The sequence below is a fragment of the Drosophila subobscura genome, chromosome O, assembly GCF_008121235.1.
Source record: "Drosophila subobscura isolate 14011-0131.10 chromosome O, UCBerk_Dsub_1.0, whole genome shotgun sequence".
Lineage (NCBI taxonomy): Eukaryota > Metazoa > Arthropoda > Insecta > Diptera > Drosophilidae > Drosophila > Drosophila subobscura.
Window position 1 is genome coordinate 29,079,759 of NC_048533.1, and position 19,680 is coordinate 29,099,438.

Genomic DNA, 19,680 nt, shown 5'->3' on the forward strand with positions numbered 1-19,680 from the left:
CCCATGTGTGCGAAATTAGGCAAATTTAATGAATTTATGCTGGTGGCATCTCCTTTGTAATCCGAGTGCCGCGCGCCGCACACACCAAAGCAAGTGACCTGCTTCGTTCTCGGTTAAGTGGCCTTGCTTCAGCGCATCGCAGGGTCTCAGGCATAAGAATGAAAATGAAAATGAGCCAGTGCCAGAGCCAAAGCTAGCAGCCTAATGTGCCAGGGAATGCAGCGAGGTGTACACGGACCTCTCTCCGTAGGCAATCTCCTCGGCGCTGAGTGTGTGCGTGGAGTAAATGTTGTGTGGCTGCTTAATGCCTCCACCGAGTGCCATCACATCAGCCAGCCAGGGGAGGCTGCAGACTAAGTATTCCAAGTCTTAAATTACAACAAGAGATTAGGCAATATACTTTCCGATTCAAGCGAAATTTCTTCATCACAATTATTAGTATTAGACGCTTGTAGGAGTCCTTCCATGCTGCTGTTAAATATGTACTTGAATGATGGATGGGCACCTGCAGAGTTGGTTAAAAGATGCCTCGATTCGGGGTACAAATTTTAAGCTGAAAGATTTATTAGTTATATTTATACCCGGTACTCGAAGAGTAAATAGGGTATATTGTATTTGTGCACATAACGGTTGTATGTAACGCACAGAAGGAAACGTTTCCGACCCCATAAAGTATATATATTCTTGATCAGCATCAATAGCCGAGTCTCTGTCTGTCTGTCTGTCTGTCCGTCTGTCCGTCTGTCCGTCCTGATGAGCGCCTAGTACTCAGAGACTATAAGAGCTAGAGCCACCAAATTTTGCATACAGACTTCTGTATGCTCACACTGTTACAAGTGTATTTCAAAATGAGCCACGCCCCTTCCGCCTCCGCAAAGGGCGAAAACCTCCCAAATCTACAATTTTGAAGATAGCAGAAAACTAAAAACGCCATTCCGTAGGGAATGACCATATCTATCAGATCACCAAATTGGGATACGATTGGATCATTATTATAGCTACAATGAAGAAATTAATTTGCAGTAGCCAAACCCACCCCGTCCCGCAGCATTAACACTCTGCTTCGCGCTGTTTATGGCCTGGCCCTGACACGTCACTGCCTCTGCCTCTGCCGCTGCCTCTGCCGCTTCCTCTGCCGCTGACTCTGCCGCGACTCTGCAGTGTGTGTCTATAGGGGAGGGTGGCGAGCTAAAGGAGCGTGTTGGCGTGAGTAGTGTTGTTGATGTAGATGACAGATGAAGAAAAAATGTAAAATTTGACAAATAACCGCTAAGTTGCAGATGTAGTACTGAGTGCCGGGTATAAAAGTTGTGACGCGTAAGAAGCGTCTCACACGTCCCTTCTCGTTTTTATTTAATTTTAAATTGATTTAAACTCTAATACATTTTTGTATGTACTTTTAAAGTAAATATGTACATATACATAAATTTTTACATAATATTATGTATCATGTATTATTATTCATTAAATTTCAGAGCCATCCCCTGACCCGCCACTAGCAAACTTTCCCCAACCAAAATGAAATACAAAAAGTTCCTCCAACTTGTGTCGGTTTTTTCCATATCATTCCAATCATTGCAATTGCCTCTCCTCTGCCAGCTCCTTCCTCTCCACTTAAACATTACCCAATTCAAGCAATTTAACAAATGACTTCCTTCGTCGACTTCGACTTTCGGCTACGCCGCAACCGCAAGTACGCGAGCGACCTCCTCCCATCCCCATTCAGCAGTCCGCAGTGCCACGAATCTAACCACATTCACGTCGCCAACAGCATCATTATCCAAGCCAAGCATCTGCAGGACCAAACCTGAACCAAACTTGTCATAAGAAATATGAGAGCAATGTACGAAAAAGAGAAAGGACAGACGACAGACCAAAGGCAACATTTCGACCCTACCGTCCCGTCCAATGGGGAGAGCCAAAGTCGAAAGTGAATTGGCTTCATTGCGTCTAAATGTGGTGTCAGACACGGTTGGCGGCCAGCTACGACCAGGGAGATATTTCTTATCTGCCGCTGTCAGGGTGGTGGCTGAGCGGGCAGCTCCCTGCTATTGACACTGCTCCAGTGTGTCCCAAGTGCCATAGTACTTAATGATGTCTGCCAAAAAGAAAAGAGAAGAGAGCAGAGTAGAAAATGCTGCAATCACGATTGCTCCCCGCCCTGTGGGTACTTTTATGGGCGGAATGGAATTTCCTTTGTTGAAGCTTAAAACTTAATTGAATTTAATACACGAAATGTACCCCAGAAAGTGCATTGTTTGCAGTGTCTTTTTGTTGTTGTTTCTTTAGGTAGTAGTAGGTATACACACACGTTTATTATTTTTCCAAAAAAGTAAAATGAAAGTGAGAAATGTTCGTCTCTCTCCCCTCTTCTTGTACATACAGATTTTTCTTTTGTATTTTAGAGTGTTTAATGTGTTACTGTTTCTGTGTTTATGTTATGTTTTCTTTTCTCTTATTTATTCCTTCATTCTTCTCTGGTTGTGCCATAAAAAGGTATCCAAAAGTTAATGTTCCAAAAAGTAAATTGAAGAATTTATCAAACAAAGGCCGCCAGTTACAGCGGATTGTCAGCCTTTGCTCATTGTCATCAAATGGGACAGACGGGAATGATCCATACACTTTCCTCTCCACCTTCTCCTCCTTTACATCCTCCTTCTCTGCTGCTTTCCTTGCTTCCTTCTGTTGCAGCTGCGGCAGTGGCAGCGGCAGCCTCCTTCCTTCCTGCACAACGCGCTTCGCTTCGTTCTTGCTTGGTTTAGTTTTTAGTGATACGTTGGTTTGCATTAAATTAAGAAATTATCACATCATATTTGAAAATTGGTAAAGAGTGTTGTTGGCTTGGCGCTTCCTTCTGCTGCAGTTTCAGTTTCAATTTCAGTTTGGAAAAGGTCTGGCCGGGGCTGGTGCTGCCCCCTGCGGTTGTGGGGCAGCGACAAATAATTTACACTTCACAAATCAAATTTAAACATAAAGTTGCTATGTTCAATGTGTCGGTTTGTGTTTGCTGAGAGTCTAGTCCAAATCCGGTTAGGGGGTTGGGGGATATTAGTTCTTTCCTCACAAAACGATGAAAAGTACGAAAAACTTAAACTTAGGCTACGAACTTAATTTAACTTAGGGCCTAGCGCTGTTTTAGTTTTTTGTTTTTTGCTACTGATGAAATCTCCTGTTTCTAATTAGTTTCTGTCTGCTCTTAATCGAAGCGCGTGTGCCGGCCACCATCGCCGCCGCCGCCGCCACCACCACCGCCGCCGCCGCCGCCAAAGCCGCGACCATTGCTAATGCTGCCCTTCTTGAAGCCACCGCCGCCGAAGCGACCACCGCCGCCGCCGCCACCACCGCCATAACGGGAGCGTCCACCGCCACCGTCGTAGCGGGAGTTGCGGGCAAGATTCTCCAGCGCAGGATTGATTTCCTAGAGAAAAACGGAAAGGGAAAGTTCAATTATTTGCTCATTGTTTTCGTAATCTATTGGACTCACCTGATTAGCCTCTTTGAGCACATCGACCAGCGCCTTGGCCTGCTTGGCATTGTTCTTGGTGAAGAAGGCAAAGGATGTGCCCTTGGTATTCGAACGTCCCGTGCGTCCAATGCGATGTATGTAATCCTCGCTGTTTTGTGGGTAGTCGAAGTTGATGACATACTTGATGCCATCCACATCTGCATTTGGTCAGAGCAAAAATATGCGAAAAGATTAGACATGCGAGTCAGGTACAGCTGGCGGGGCATGGTAATAAGGGGTACGGGGGGTAATAATTAAAGTTTATCAAATTGCCAAATGTATTTAGCCGCAGATCGCTTGCAACAATTTGTAGCGTTTTTTCGAGATTTTTTACACTTTGAACACACTTAATTTTTTCTCTTTTTTAAGGTCTTTTATTTTCTTGTTTTTTGGACTTTAGCGTAATACTTTTTGTTTTTGTTTTGTTGGTTGAGTGAAAGTCTTTTTGTTGGGTATGTATTTTTTTTTGTTTTTTTGTTTTGGAAAAAAAGAAAATGTTTCAAAATGTACGTTACCTTCTTGGTGCTATAAATTGTTTCACTCAATTTTTCTCTCTCAATCAAAAATCTCAAAGCTTTTTGTGGCGTCGCGCAGCTCGTGGTCCAAACTCTCCCAATAACAAAATAAAGAATCGCACGGCGAAGCGAGCGGCGAGAGTTTGTTGCATTGAGCCGCGTGCGCCGCGCCTCTCTCTCTTATATAACGCGAGAAGCAGTAGCAGCGGGTACTGACTGTACTCTCTCTCGTGTGTAGGTGTGTGTTTGGCCAACGCCAACGGCAGCAACTGTCATGGCCATGGTCACGGCAGTATGGCCACGGCACCGGCAGGCAGCCGCAGCATTGGCAGCGGCAACGTCAACCGCATCCTCCGCATAGACAGGGAGGAACAGCACGGAGGCGCGCCGCTAGTTGGGGGGGAGTTAACGGTAACACAACAACAAGCCGCCTGTCCAGTAGCAGGCGCCACCACACCATTGACGATGACGGCGGCGCGGTGCAGGCACAGTCACAGGCAGGGCAGTCAGGCAGCGCACTCAACAGCAGCAGCAGCAGCAGCAGCAGCAGCAGTGACGACGAGGACGAGGACCACACATCATCAGCCCCACACACATTTTGCTCCATTCCGCTCCCTCACTCAATCCCGCACACAACACTCCTCCCTCATCATGGTTCAGTTCGGTTCGGTTTGGTTCTCTCTTTCCACAAGCAACTACGAGTGCGGCGGGTGTTGGCTGGTTGCTTGCTGGTTTGGTGTCTGTGTGGAGGGGTGGCATGAGCGCTCAGGATCGGATTGACTCCGATCTAATCTGATTTTGTGTTCGCTTGTGCCTGTGTTGTGGTGTTCAGGTGCGTGTGTGTGTCTTTTGCTTGCTTTTGGTGGTGCATCCTCAGGTCAGGGCAGGGCAGGGTGACCGTCTTGCTGATGCTGGTCTGGGGCGCCGTCGATGTTTTTGGGCAGCCTCTGGAATGTCTTTTGTCGCCTGTCTTTCTGGCGCCGCCTTCAACTGCTAACTGCTGGCAAAGTGTTGGATTGGTTTGTGTTGGTTTGCCTGGAGCTGCTGCATTGTTGTTGTTGTCGATTGATTGATTGATTGATTGACTTGGTCGGTAAACTCTTTCTCAATACAGACTGCAGAGGCCACATATGATGCATGATGGTGGGGAATAGGTCGTTGCGCATCCACAAGCCGAAACGAATCTCGATCGTCAGCAACTTTCATAGATCCTTTTGCCCAGTAAACAAAACAAAGTCTTCTCAGTGGAGAGAGAGAGTTAGAGATGATGGCAAAAGTCGCTCAAGTTACGAGTACTCGCAATGGTCGCAGCACGGGTCGCTCTCATTTTATCACATTTATCATCCCCATCATACTACAACAATCGGCGGCCTCTGTAAACGAGAAAGAAACAGAAAGAGTGGGGGAGAGAGAGAGAAAGAGGCAGAGAGAGACACGCACAAAAGATCATCACGTATAACACGTATAACAGTATACACAGTACATATGCATAGTTGTTATATTTTCGCAAGGGTCGGGCCGGGCCGGGTGCAAGGAATGGATTTGGGGGTAGGGTGTGGGTAAGGGGGGGTGGAATAAAGTTCAAGTTGATTATTCAAGTTTTTTCTTCGATTGGCATTAAGACTAGGAACTGGTTTTTTGGCGCGATAGTTACGATATATATTGGGTGCGATTTTGGGAGTTACGATTCGGGAGTTTCTTTTTGAGGATTAACATTCGCTTATGCGTGTGTGTGTGTGTGTGTTGGTGTGTATGAATGATCTATTAAGTGTGAAGTTTTCATTGTGAATGATTTAAGCAAATAGCCCTACTGGTATGAGTGTGTCTACATAAGTGTGTGTGCGGCCTAAGGCCTTTTCTTTCATTCCATTTTTTGTTGTCGGTTGACCAAACTACAAGAGGATTCTGTGTGCTGTGTGCTATGGCGGAAACTTACCCAAACCACGGGCCGCCACATCGGTGGCTACCAGAATGTTGGATTTGCCCGAACGGAATTCGCGCAGAACAAAGTCGCGCTCCGACTGCGACTTGTCGCCGTGAATGGCGCCGCAGCGCACGCCGAAGCTGCGAATGAAGCGCACCAGATTGTCCACGCGTCGCTTCGTCTCCACAAAGATGATGATCTTGCCGGGATTCTCGCTGGTGTCATAGATGTCGGACAGGAGACTCTTCAACCTAAGCAAAATCGTTTAGTTTTTGATCATTTTGGATTCCTTAATGCTCGCAAAAACTTACTTTTCTTCCTTGCTAAACTCATCGCACACTTCGACCACCTGGCGAATGTTGTGATTGGCTGACAATTCGAGGGAACCGATGTTGATTTGGATGTAGTTGCCCAGGAAATCCTCGGCCAGCTGCTTGACCTCCTTGGGCCAGGTGGCGCTCCACATGAGGGTCTGACGGTCGGGACGGATCTGGGAGACAATCTTGCGGATCTGGGGCTCGAAGCCCATGTCCAACATGCGATCGGCCTCGTCGAGCACCAGGTAGGTGCAGCGCTTCAGATTCGTGCCGCCCGATGAGAGGAAATCAATGAGACGTCCGGGTGTGGCGATGACAATTTCGCATCCGCGCTGCAGATCACGCATCTGGCCGCCCTTCGGGGCGCCTCCGAAGACGCAGGTGTTGCGCACGTAGGAGGACGAACCGAATTCGGTGGCCACCTGCTGGATCTGTTGGGCCAGCTCACGCGTTGGCGCCAGCACCAGGGCGATGGGTCCGTCGCCGCGCTGCAGCGGCTGCTGGTTGTTGATGTGCACGATGGCGGGCAGAATGTAGCCCAGGGTCTTGCCCGAGCCGGTCTTGGCAATGCCCACAAAGTTTGAGCCGCTCATCGCGATGGGCCAGCCCTGCGCCTGAATGGGTGTTGGCTCCTTGTAGCCCTGCCTGCGGATCTCCTTCGTCACGTACTCTGGCAAGTATACCTCGGAGAAGTCCTGAATGGGATTCTGGGCCTGGCCGCGCACGGTGATCTCGTGCTCGTCGCGATAACGCTGCACCTCGTACGGCGTGCGGGCTGCCACAGTGGCGTGCTCCTGATAGAAGTTCTTCTTGAACGGCGTCAGATTGGAGAAGTCCACTGGGCGCATGGGCAGATCCTGGCTGCCGCCGCCTCCGCGACGATCGCCGCCGAATCCACCGCCACCGCCGCCGAAACGATTTCCACCGCCTCCACCACCGCCGCCGCCACGATCATCGCGACGCTTCTCTATCCGTCCATTGCGGACGCCATGGTAATCGCCACCGCCGCCACCACCGCCAAAGCGGGATCCTCCACCGCCGCCGCCACCTCCGCCGCGACGATCATCACCGCCACCGCGGTCACCGCGGCCGCGTGCATTTTGACCGAAATCACGATCGTGTGGTGCCCTGAAAAGATTTCAAATAAATAATTAATAATTTAGCTCCAAGTGGTTGCTGGCTGAGAAAGGAAGGCTCAAGAAAAGAAATTTCATTCTCTTTTATCTGGCTCTTCGCAGTCAAGGTTTACGCTCCGCGACTTTGGGTCTAGTAATTTTCCAGATTTTCCTTGACAGTTGCATCATTTTCTCATTTCTTTTCTTAAGTATTTCTTTGTGGAAAAGTGAAGGCTTGGCGGGTCTTACTTTGCTCGCATGCTGCCGCTAGACGTTTGCGACTGGCTCTGACTTTCTTTCTGCCTTTCTGTGTCTGTCGTTAAAGAGCCGCTAAACAGCGGACAGAGAGTTATGCTAGTTTGGGCACCGGGCCTGTGCCAGAGGGAGACGGCGAGAGAGACAACCGCAATAAACTTAAATAAAACTAATTGCGTGTTATGGAAATTAAATAAATTTCGGATAATACAAACAGTAAAGCAAATTTGATTGACAACAACATGCAACATCCCCCCAATACATGTTTGTGTATATCCACCCCATGCCACAAGCCGATTGCTCAACTAAACAACGACTGTTCTCCGCCCCTGCCTCGCGCAAACACAAATGTTTACGGGCCTCTGACATTAATCAATGTGGGGTTGCATCCAAGGACTGCCTCGACTCGACTAGACTCCAATCCTGGCCTGCCTATTGCCCTGTCAATTTGGGGCCCCCCCTCAGCTGGTGCTGTGTCTGTTCATTTGTAGGCTTCTGGCACGCCAACTTGGCCAACTAGCAGAGCGGAAACGGAACGCTCCGAACGTTTATGAGACAGCCAAATGTCTCGAACGGGCTACGGGGGGAACGACTTGCTGTGTGTCTACCTGTCGCTTTGTGACATGCAAAAGGGCACATCGCAGGCGGAGAGGGCTCATCATAATCAATTGGCGTCATTTGACATTTTCAACTAATAGCGAGTTCATGCGGCGGCCCATAACGTGTTTATGGTATATTTTGATGTCTTTATCTTTTTAAATAACATCGCAGATAGCGAGATAAAACAACAATTCTGCGCAACTTCTCATCAAACTTTCTTCGACCACGTGCAAACATTGTTAAAACTCGCATACAGTGATATCTAGATACATTCTGCGCATAAACGAAAACGCAGACAAACGGAAAGCAGGCCGTGCGAGCGGGACGGAGCTAGTCAGTGACAGCCGCCGACTGTGCTACGAAACTGTTATACATGCGGTCGAAGCACGCGAAAAATGCCGCCCGCCGTCAACAGGCAGAGACCCTCACCCACACATAGCGCACGCTGTCTGTGTGTGCGTGTTCGTGTTTGAACATACAGACAAATTAAAATGCTATAAAAAAGCAAACGAAGCAAAGACACGTTTCACAAATCAAGCAAATTCTCTTTATGACGTGCGCTGTCGTTCTTGCCAGTTAGTTGTTGCTTGCGGATGGCTACATAAGAGAGAGAGAGGGGGGCACTGTCTAAATTATCGGACCATGTGTTTTTGCTTTGCCTTGCTTTGCTTTGGTTTGCTTTGGCCTCTGTCCCGTTTTCACGTTTCACATTTCACATTTTGCTGTCTTTGCTCTTTCTCGCTGCCTTTTCAAGCGCAGCCCGCACCTAATTACTCATCACAGCCCGTTTCGTAGGTGTACAGAAATATACGAACACGCCGAGCGCAAGCAAAATGGCGGCGGAAAAAAACCAGCGACCCAGCTGCTCTGTACTTGCGTTTCATAAGCGATTTTATTGTTAATCATTTCGCCGTCTGGCGGATTCTACTTACATTACTCCTTCAATTTTGATTTCCTCTGTATTCTCGTGTGGATAAGTAAAAGGCGATTTCCTCGCACGTTTGGACACAGTGTCTTGCTCGTCTGCTTCTGGGAGAGAGTGTGGGGCTGCTGATGTTCTTGACGTTTCAAGTCGTCTGGGTGACAATCGAAACGCACGCTGCTGTGCCTGGGAGATACTGGGTAGTAATACTACTTTGGATACACTCGACTCCTGGCGACTGGGACTACTCGGACTCCCGTGGAACTGTTGTGGGTGTTCTGTGCAGAGCAAAGCGAAACTGCTGCTGGTCGTTCTGTTGGTCGAGGAAAAAAAGAAAATGGCGACGTTGCGTTATACATTTTTCCGCACTGCTTGGTGAAATCAATAAGTTGTGCCAACTACACGCCGGCCGTGCGATGCCCTCGCACGACTTTCGCGTCACGTATTGCATTAATTTGAGCATATTTCTGAAAAACGCCCTTGACTAGTACAACACTTTCTGCACAATTAATTTTCTACACTTTCTTTCGCAGCAGAGAAAAATACGCGCGTGTCTTACCTAACCTCGCCAAAGTGGAAATGAGCAGTGTGACCGCGAATTGTAGACAAAGTGCCCTCTGACTCTCAGAAACATACCGAAATATACCTACAAAATACCTCAAATACCAACAAAATACCAAAAAGTACCATGCACACAACGACCTTAACCCAACTAAGCACCTTTATTTAAAGTGAAAAAGGCGACTTATTCCTGTTTTTTACCATCTGGATGCAATTAAAATGTATTATATATTGTATACATAATTATAATTCTTTCTGCTACATTTAGCTGGAGATTTTTGGACAGACAATTAGAATGGATTTAATGGCAATGCAAAAAGATTGAACACACCACGAAATACACATGGTGTTATGCTCGTATGACACCACATTCGACACACGGGACGCCACACGGGTTAAGATTTACGCGTTAGTACCATTTTTTCGGCGTGTAGCCGGCTTCACCATTTTGTCTGCAATTTGTTTGGAAAAAGTTAGAAATATTAACTAAAAATGTCGAAGGCACATCCCCCAGAGCTGAAAAAGTACATGGACAAGCGCATGATGCTGAAACTCAATGGCGGACGCGCTGTGACTGGTATACTGCGTGGCTTCGACCCCTTCATGAACGTGGTGCTGGACGACACAATTGAGGAGTGCAAAGACAAGACGAAGAACAACGTGGGCATGGTGGTCATCCGCGGCAACAGCATTGTCCTGGTAGAGGCACTAGACAGGGTTTAGGGCCCGCCACTGTGCGGGCATCACCCAACCGTCGCCATCCTCATGGCTGGCCCCTTAGCTATAATTGCGTAGTTTTAAGGCTCCCCAACAAACAAACAACAACTGTATACCTTCAGAAAAGCCACAAAAATCGTAAATAAATTATAATATAAAAAAGGAAGTTTATAGATATTGTTGATAAGGCAGCACGCGTGAGAGAGGATTAGTTTTGGTTTAGTAAATGGATTAAGCAGTGCATTCCCACCCGTTTTTCCCGCTACTTTGTGCAGTTCGTGTGCAGGTAAGCAGTGTTCTCTTTTATATGTATGTATGTATATATGAGTGTGTGTATAAAGAAACTGAAACAATTGACAATTTACATCCTTTGCAGCAGCCTGAACAGATAAGACAAACGTATTTCGATGCTCTGGACCTCTGCGACAAACAATACTAACAGAAGAGCAACGTGGGAAATGTCACAAAAGCATTGCAGTGCTTCAAATGTTGCCAATTTCCGAAGTTATTTATGTAAGTGGACATCGCGGCACTGCTCTTACACATAATAAAACGCTTCAACTCATTTGCAGGACTTTCTCTTTGCTCCACAAGGAACCGGTTGAAGATGTTCCCTTCATTTTGCGCAACAAAAAGAAACCCTTTAGGCTCTTCGTTTTCCACAGCGATAATTCATTATAAATCTACGAATTAGTTTATTAAATTAACAAATCAATGTGATTCATATAGAGAGTTCCCTTCTCCACGCAACTACAATCCCAGCAGATGGCAGAAGGCGCGATACATTTTGGCACGCCGTCCCTGCAGGCAGCCGTACAGCTCGTTGATCTTGAGGCAGTCGATCTTGCTGATGGTCTTGCGCTGGCCAATGCGTACGCCCGGCTGCAGCGGCGTCATGGTGGGCTTCTGGCCCTTCTTCTTGCTGAAGTAGAACTCGCCGTAGTGCATCACCGAGTTGTAGTCGTAGTCGAAGGCGTACTTGCCCTTCTTGCGCGAGATTAGCTTGAAGTTCTTCCTGAAACGCGGCACAATGTTCTCCCAGTGGATCTTCACGAAGTTGTCGCGATCCGCGCGCGACTGCTCGTGGTAGATGCCGATGGCGTGCATCAGCTCGTGCATGATCCGTCCCTCGCTGCTGAAGCAGTGGGCGCTGGTCTCATCCGGACGCTGCAGCGAGACGACCTGCTCGCCGCCGCGCTTGCCCACGTAGGACCAGCAGCCCTTGGGTCCCTCCTCGGGTGGCTCTATGAGCAGATAGTCCTCGACCTCGCCGTCGTAGGGCACGAACTGGATGCAGGTCAGCGAGTTGAAGGTCTTCAGGGCCTGCACAATGGCCTCGCGCTCCTCGTTCACGTAGCGCGGACTGATCTCAAACGGGATGGTGCCGTTGGGCCACAGGCGCTTCGGGTGTCGCATGGGATTCACGCCCAGTCGCAGGGTTATGTAGGTGTACGGATCGATGGCTATGTCGCCCTGAAAGAGGCGAGGCATCGTTTCCGGGTCATCGATGCCGAGGTCATCGTTGCCAATGTCCGGCCCAAACGGATCGTATTCGTCTGCAAGAAAAATAGGAAATTAAGGGCAAGTTCTATCAGGGTTAAAGGACTGCCACGCACCTGCTGCGATGCTGGTGAACTCGTGCTCGAAGAAGTCCACGCCAGCGGGATATTGGCGCTTCGGCGGCAGCTTGGCACTTTCACAGGCTGGTGGCGAGGCCATCACTAGCACCAGCGCCACCACCAGCACTCCACTTAATTGTGCACACATAATGGTACTCCGCTTGGGATTTGGATTTTTCTTTGCTGTAACAATTTCCATTCGATGATCGTTGTTTGTGTTTGTCTCTGAGAGTCCGCGTCTGCCTCTACGCCATGCCCGAACAGCTGCACACAAAATTGGTAACTGAACCCCGGGACCCAAGCGGCGGGCGACTACCAAACGACAGTGGCGACAGCAGCGGCAACGGCGGCAGCAGCGGCAGCGACAGCGACATGGCACCTTAATTTATGCAAAATGTGCGAAAATAAAAGCTAAATAATGTTGAATGTTGGGCATCGCAGCGGCATCGCATCCGATGGCCACGCAATCGCCGCGCCGCATGCAAACATATCCAAAATCCATCAGCTGGTAGACACATTGCACCTCTGAGCTGATCCGAGCTGAGCCGTGATCTCTCTGCTCCAACACGGCCCGAAACATGCATGGGAGATCTTTGTAATTTGATGCCAACGCTCGATGATTGGTGGAGTGGCCTACTGGAAATGGAATACACACTTTCAGGGGGGAAAGAGTATCTCAGCCAGCTGGTTGGGTTTTATATCTCTCGGATTTTGTGTTTTTAAAGCAAATGCATAAACGTCGAGGAATTGGAGACACATAATGTCGTTTTTTCTCTTCTTTCCTTTTTCTCCTTTCCTCTCGATTCTAACGGGATCAGTCTGTTGTGTGCCGGACCAATTCCGCTGTTCCAGTGCTCCCACGAGAACGCCTAAGAGCGCCGCTCTTTGTCTCCTCTTCCACACGCATTCGAATTCACCGTAAATTCGGTCCTGAGAGGGGTAACTGGTTTACGTAACAACAGCAGCCGCCTCGCTTGAATAAACCATAAACAAAGAGATTATTGTAAAGAGTATCAACACCTCGACTTCGTTTATGCTTATGCCATTGTTGTCGTTGGTCAGGTTCACGTTGGCGCTAACGTTTTAATGTAATAAATTTCGCAAAATTGATTTCAACGTGGCTCCAACTAACTGCCCCTTCCCAGAGCTCTGACGGCACGGAGCATTTCGTAAACGCTCAAAGTCAATTCAGCTGTCTCTCTCACTCTCTCTCTCTCCCTCACCACTTCCCATTCCTATTTCCATTTCCATTCCCAAGCCGCTGCCAGAGTGTCTGACTATCCGACTGTCTGCCTGTGTGTGTGTCTGTCTGTTTGGTATCCAATTCGTTTGTTTGCCTCTGCCTCTGCCTGCTGGTTTCTGGTTGCTCTGTCGGTTGGGCTTGATATGTGACACCTTGGACTCGGCCTGGGACGTGGAGTGGGCATCTCGAGCTGCACTTTGCACCTAGCTGGAACTTTCTTAGGGGCTTCAATTAAGCTCCCAGTGGGAGCTATTAAGTCGGCCTGGCCTGTGCCGTCTAATCTACGTACATCTCTGTGTTTGGCTTATTTGACAGTCCATTTTAATCGTTCATCGTTAATTAGGCGAAATTAGTTTTCCGTCTTAATTTGCATATTTGTTGTACATCTGCCCAAACACGCTTCATCGCGATAAGTCCGAGCCTAAGATGAGTTTTGTATGCATGGCCAATGGAGATTTGATTTGGGTATTTTAAAGTTAATTAAGAGATCTATATTGAACGCAATTGGACACAAATCAAATAAGTAAATTAATTAGGCTTGTCCTCCCACTAGTTATTAAGCCCACTGTAATTGTTTCAAGCGAATTAACATTACACCCACTGTGCTGTGCTATCTGCACCAAGACATGTAAATACACTCTCAAAGTACAGCGCGAGAAGAATAGAAGGAGGAAAAGGAAAGGGTAAAAGATGAGCGAGAAAAAGATCAGTTTTGCAACAGACGAAGAAGAATTGACACGCGTTTTCAATTGCAGCGTCGGTATCGCGCTTCGTTTATTTTGTTGTCTTGTTTATTAATTAAAAGTGCCTGTGTTAAAGTAAATGTGTGTTAAAAAAGTGTTTAATTCGGTTGCGCTCGTTTCAACTAAATATAATAACCCTTAATAACATAATGTAAACGGTGAGTCAAATTTTCTGCAAGTTAATTCCCGCCAAGAGGAACATATGAGAATGAAACATCGCTGCAGTTACCTTTGTTTATTCCCTTTTAGTTTCTATGCCCCGTCCCCCTCTTTAATCTATCAGTTTAGCCGGCAATTGTCATAATTCTCCTGGTTGAACTCGTAAACTTGCAGCCGCTTCCCTATATTCGCTGCAGTCCTGTACGATGCCCAGCCGTAACCCCTTGACAAATCCCCCCGCTCCATGCCGCGCCGCCGGGTCTGTCGTCGATTGAGTTCACCCACTTGACTTTATGTGTCAGCTGGGCAATAAAAATGCGACACCGAGTAATTTTGCGCCACACACACAGGGGGCAGACGGGTGACAAGAGAGTGACAACAGGGAAAAATAGGGGAAGGAAGACTTCACTTGGCCGAAATCAAAGCCAGACGGGGGCATCAAACACAAACACAAAACAAACGAACGGAAAACCAAATCCAAGTCCAAACCAAACCAAACCGAACGACTAATTCAAAGTTGTCACGTAATAAAAAACAGATACACCAACCAACCGAAAGCACAAAAACAATAAGCTACAAAAGCGAGAAACAATCGCTCGACAAATAAATAAAAATACAAGAAATTTGCATTTTTTGTCAAAGAGGGCGACGCGTCGTCGAGGGGCAATCGATGGCGACAAGAAATTTAACAAAGTACAAATTGTTATTTGATTTGATTACGTAATGACGTCACAAATACGAACAGACAACCGCACACACACACACATACACTGCATCACACCACTTCCTCGCCATGAATGTCTTTGCCGACATTTATCATATTATCTGGCACTTTGCTATTGTTATACTCTTGCAGAGAGTAAGTATCAGGGGTGGGATAAGATGTTTGTAGTGTATATGGTACATGCAAACATGCATAAATACATCCATACATACATGCCCTACTCTATGTAAGAGTAAAGAGTATGCAAGCAGTAAGTGAAACTGTTATACGCGTTTCGTTTATACGCTGCATCTGCGAGGGTATGTAAAGCTTCGGCTTTCGGTGTACTTCTTTCTTTGTTTTTACTGTGTTTGTTTTCGTTTTCGGTTCGGTTTATTTTGACACCCAAACTGATATCTCCAATTGGATTCCAAACTGAATTAATTGAATTGCATTAAAGCGGTTTCCGTGATTTGTGGCTGCGTTGATAGCAGCCTCTTGCATCCATCCAGCCAGCCCCAAACCCTTCTCTAAATCTGCATAATAGAAAGATAATAATTGACGTTCGTAAAGCTGCTTAAATGGAAATGCGTTTCTTAGTTGGCATTCCGAAAAATGAACAACACAAATTGCTGAATTTTGCTTTTCCTTTGTGTGTGTGTGTGTGTGTGGGGGGGAGACTGTCATGGCAGAGATGATGGTGGGAGAATTAATTATAATGTTCGCTGAAATGAAAGTTTTTTCTCTCATTCTACCGAGCTATTTCCTTTTTTTTTTTGTGTATATTCTTTTGCGCTTAATAAAGCGGAAGGAAGCGCAAAACTTTTATTCACAAAGATTTCCACCGCATGGCAAAAACTTTTAATTCCGCTAATGTCGATTTTGAGATGGGCGAAACTTACACAGGGATCGAGAATATGCGTGCGTGGGTGCTTGGGTTGTGGATTGGAATGGCACATTTATCCCCCCCCTAAGTTCCCATTAAGCCGCATCAGGCATATGCACGACTCGCGAGGGTGTGGGGTGCAGGGAAAAAATATTTTCCCTAAGACGGCTTAACTATGAAAATGAGAATAAAAGCAAAGCCGAAGAAAAGTTCAATCAGGGAATGTCTGTCAACAGCGATGACAGTTAAATATTTAAGTTGTGTTTAACAGCGAATAAATATCCAAAAGGAAATAAATATAATGCGAGGACTTTCCTCCAACAAACTTTGAACAAAAGAATGCACAGATTGACTTGAATGCGTATATTTTTTAGCTTAATTAAGTCTCCAACAAGGGACTAACTATAATGGCTACTATTAATAGCCCAAAATTATTCAACATTTTCGTTTTTAGCTGATAAAATAGCAGAGAAGAAAAGCGACTTTGTGCAGTGAATGAACTGAACTGAATTCAATTGAGTTTATCTACCGTATGCCATATTCAATTTGTTGTATGCGGATTTCCATAAAATTCTTTGCATTGCCAGGGAATATATTTTTGCGTTATAAATGCATATATGAATGGACATTTTTATGGTTTTGCTGACATTTGATGGCTCTTGAAGGACGCCTACGCTCGCGTCCTCTCTCTCTGCATTTCGCTGGCTCTATTATAAACATTTCCCCACACATCCCCATTCAGCTGCAAAAAAAATCCAACGCTGTCGTAGGCATTTCCTGAAGTATGCAAATCGATTTCAACGCTCCTCCCTGCGAATTGCTGATAAATAAATAAAAAACAAAAAGCATCAAAATGCTTTGATAATGCATAAAAAATTCAAGCATTTGCATTTTGCGCCTGGAAAGGTGTCAGCAGCAGGTCGAGGGAACTTTACTTTCTTGCGTGGCAATTATAAATTATTTACATTGCTAAATGTTATCATATCAATGCGGAGTGCTTGTCCCCAGGGCTCTGTCACTGGCTCGTAGCACTGACCGGCACGCAAAGTTCATTTAGATGCATGCTCCCAGATACCCCCCCAAGCTTTTGATCCACTTTTGAGGCAAATTGCTGGAACTGCTTGAGTCGGAAATTAAAAGCAGCATTTGAGCTCCAGCTCGGTCCCTATCTGGGCAAATGAATCAAGGAGCCCAACCAGGCTGACACCCAAAACGCTTAGCCTTGGCTATAAATTCAATTTGTTGGCTGGTTGCCTCTCAGCTCGGAGCTCGAAGCACTCCGCTCTCCGCTCTGTTTCGTCCTCGGATACGTGCTAATGCACAAACCTGGCTGGCAGTCATTTGTCTTTCTCTGCTGCGCGTTTATCACATTTTATCAATTGTCCAAAGGTATCCGTTGCTCAATCAGTCCTCCTGCCAGTCAGACAGTTGGACAGTCAGTCAACGGGCACACAACCCACACAAATGGGATCCCAGCGGACTGCCACTTGTATGCGCCACCGCACAATTAATGACAAATTTAGAATTTTGCCAATCTGTAATTACATCACAACTTAAAGTCTGTTTGGGGCCTGCTTCGACTTATTGTGGTTAAAAGTTGGAGAGGAACAGGGCTGGAGCGGCTGCTTTTAGCACGCATTTGAGCGACTTTTATATACAGAATTCAGCTGGAAAAGATCAACCTCTGATCGCTGATCGCGAGGGCAATTTATGCCTAAATAATTTTTAATTAAATTTCCCTAAAAGTCGCGTATTTAGCAGCCAAAAGATAACCCCATTTAACTGTCTAATTTATGTGGCTAGCTGCCAACTCGCCCTGAAAGATTCTCCAAGCCAAATGATTGATCAACGTCAGAGGGATTTTAAGTATGATTTGAATCTGGCGCGTCTCGCTGCTTAACCCGCCGCTTAATGTCATTTTGCAGCCCTAGTTGTTATTTTGGGGAATTATATTGCTGCGGTTGGCTGCCTCATTTGTCGAAGAAGTCGGGAGGCTGGAGAGGCCCAAAATCAAATGAGTTGGCAGCGACTCAGCCCCCGCCCGTGCTGCGCGTTCCCCTGGGAGGCATGAATTTGAGTTATGACTGAAGCGGAACTTTTACGGGCAACCGTAAATTTTTGGGCGCTGGCACTGGCACTGGCTTAATATTCACACCTTTCGTTGACGGAAGGAGGATGGTGGGTGGTGGGCGGGGGGCAGCGATGGCCAAGTTATTTATGCGCACGCATTACGACTGATAGTGAAGGGGGGAGAGGTGGGTCGGGGCGGGGAGGGGAGTGGGCGACATGTAGGCTGAAGTAAGGATGAGTTAGGGGCAGGCGCTTTTTGCTGGCTGATTGCTGATGGGTCATGGTTTATTATTTACTTTGCTGTCTGCCGCCGCCACTCCACCTCGAGTTGCTTCCTGCTGTTATTGTAATTGAAAGGTATAAATAACATTAGGCTAACAGCAAATAAATTTATGTTGTTTATGCTCTCTCTCTCTCTCTCTCTCTCTCACTCTCTCGTGCACTTCCCTTTTGACCTTTGCCCGGTAAGCACTCTTCACGGCTAATCGCTCATGGGGCCCATCAAGGAGCGTCGCACGCGGTCGCCTCATCATCTTTTATCAATTTATTGGCCCAATGTTATTTATTATTTACACTACACATTGATTACTGTTATTGCTAATATTATTATTTGTGGCGGGACTGCTGCTCTGTGCACTTTTTGCCCCATGTTATTTATGAACTCCCGACGTTTGGCACGGCCTCAAGGTATTTTTCAAATAATAAATATTCCTTTAGGTTTTGCTGCTCTTGCTGTTTGTCTATGCCAAAAAAAGGGCATATTTATTTTGTGAGCTAAAGGGAAACAAGGCGTCAAAATATTAGCAGAAATTAGCGAAATTATGTGACATTTTTGGAGCTACAAAGAAACTCCAAAGTGCAACCAATTTCTACAGAGAAAACTCTGCCGAAATAGTCCTAAATTGAGAGCTAAAATACAACTTCTCCTCGAATTTATTTATAAATATTCTTCAGGGTGTGTCTCAGGGTGATTTGTGATCTGAGCACAGACCCAAGTCCCACCAAGTCATGCGAAATAACTTCCCATTATATCAAGATGAATTTGCTGAGGGATCGAAATACATTGGGGACCTCTGCCTAAATGTAGGGTATCCGAATCCCAAATGGAATTTTCCTTGCCTTTTTCTTTTTTGGGGGTTTTATCTCTCTCTTATCTACATTTTTTATTTATTGCGTTTTTTTTATAATTGAATTTGAATAATACATAGACACAACACTTGGCCAACAAGGCAACTTCGAGCTTCGAGTGTCTGTCTGTCTCTTCGTCCTTTGCTGGAGTGTCCTGTGTGTGTGTGTCTGTTATTAAATTATTGTTGCTTTTTCTTTCATTTGTTGCTGCTGCTGGTGGTGCTGGTGGTGGCCAGACAGGCATGCAAATACAATAAATGTATTTAAAATTGACAAATGGTTAGCAGCATTTGTTGCTGGCATTTCTGTTAGCTTTGTTAAGATTTATGTTTCAAAGCCACAACAACACACACACACACACACACACACACACACACACACACACACGAGGAGTACAATTGCATAAATTAAGCAAAAATCAATTGAGCGAGTGTGAGATTAGAATTAAAGTAACTCTCAAGGATTGCCCCTGCCATTTTGTGCAATTTAAACTAGAATTTTGGCATTTGATTCCACATCAATTTGTTATGTTTTTGCCGTCAGTTTTTGGCAAGTCAATTTGTAGCAGAAATGTACCCAGAAATGTATTCAAAGCATTTCCTATTAGCAAACTTTTTGTTGCCATAATCTTTAAGTAGGTTTAAGAAACATTTAAGCCTTGGGCCATTGACCCTCTTTTTGGGCTTAGACTTTTAACA

At 46.2% G+C, this 19,680-nt stretch overlaps 3 protein-coding genes and 2 long non-coding RNA genes across 7 annotated transcripts in view; 2 read left to right on the plus strand and 3 right to left on the minus strand.

Moving 5' to 3' along the window:
* Positions 1 to 2,288: 2,288 nt before the first annotated feature.
* Positions 2,289 to 19,680, minus strand: part of LOC117898928 — a 28,200-nt gene continuing 10,808 nt past the window's right edge. Inside the window, exons 2-3 of the long non-coding RNA XR_004649163.1 lie at positions 17,338 to 17,344; positions 2,289 to 2,847 (exon numbers count right to left, since the gene is read on the minus strand). This is a non-coding gene — a long non-coding RNA (uncharacterized LOC117898928). The remainder of the gene's footprint in view (positions 2,848 to 17,337; positions 17,345 to 19,680) is intronic.
* On the minus strand, positions 2,757 to 9,466 carry LOC117898920 (ATP-dependent RNA helicase p62). 3 transcript variants are annotated; one of them, XM_034808631.1, is made up of 5 exons: positions 9,164 to 9,466; positions 6,256 to 7,389; positions 5,957 to 6,195; positions 3,485 to 3,663; positions 2,757 to 3,418 (listed from the first exon to the last, which is right to left on the minus strand). In XM_034808631.1, coding segments are annotated over exons 1-5 (1,776 nt in total). In that variant the 5' UTR covers positions 9,166 to 9,466; the 3' UTR covers positions 2,757 to 3,196. The 3 variants fall into 3 exon arrangements, with proteins under 3 accessions (XP_034664522.1, XP_034664521.1, XP_034664523.1); XM_034808630.1 differs by lacking the exon at positions 9,164 to 9,466 and adding an exon at positions 7,626 to 7,651; XM_034808632.1 differs by lacking the exons at positions 2,757 to 3,418; positions 3,485 to 3,663 and adding exons at positions 5,094 to 5,393; positions 7,626 to 7,800 and having other exon boundaries at positions 9,164 to 9,302.
* On the plus strand, positions 10,126 to 10,597 carry LOC117898926 (probable small nuclear ribonucleoprotein G). Its single transcript, XM_034808638.1, has one exon. The coding sequence runs from the start codon at positions 10,207 to 10,209 to the stop codon at positions 10,435 to 10,437; it is 231 nt and encodes a 76-aa protein (XP_034664529.1). The 5' UTR covers positions 10,126 to 10,206; the 3' UTR covers positions 10,438 to 10,597.
* LOC117898929 lies at positions 10,802 to 11,159 on the plus strand. Its single transcript, XR_004649164.1, has 2 exons — positions 10,802 to 10,944; positions 11,004 to 11,159. It is a non-coding gene; the product is annotated as an uncharacterized LOC117898929 (long non-coding RNA).
* LOC117898921 (low choriolytic enzyme) lies at positions 11,170 to 12,365 on the minus strand. The gene is made up of 2 exons (XM_034808633.1): positions 12,048 to 12,365; positions 11,170 to 11,987 (listed from the first exon to the last, which is right to left on the minus strand). The coding sequence occupies exons 1-2, from the start codon at positions 12,247 to 12,249 to the stop codon at positions 11,182 to 11,184; spliced, it is 1,008 nt and encodes a 335-aa protein (XP_034664524.1). The 5' UTR covers positions 12,250 to 12,365; the 3' UTR covers positions 11,170 to 11,181.

Bases quoted from the DNA above. Each gene is read 5' to 3' on its own strand.
- LOC117898921 (XM_034808633.1), bottom strand. From the start codon at position 12,249: ATGGAAATTGTTACAGCAAAGAAAAATCCAAATCCCAAGCGGAGTACC. The intron at 11,988-12,047 runs GTGCGTGGCAGT...TTTTTCTTGCAG, and splicing joins GTTCACCAGCATCGCAGCAG to ACGAATACGATCCGTTTGGG.
- LOC117898920 (XM_034808630.1), bottom strand. The intron at 6,196-6,255 runs GTAAGTTTTTGC...GATTTTGCTTAG, and splicing joins GAGTTTAGCAAGGAAGAAAA to GTTGAAGAGTCTCCTGTCCG. The intron at 3,664-5,956 runs GTAAGTTTCCGC...GACCAAATGCAG, and splicing joins TGTGGCGGCCCGTGGTTTGG to ATGTGGATGGCATCAAGTAT.
- LOC117898926 (XM_034808638.1), top strand. From the start codon at position 10,207: ATGTCGAAGGCACATCCCCCAGAGCTGAAAAAGTACATGGACAAGCGC.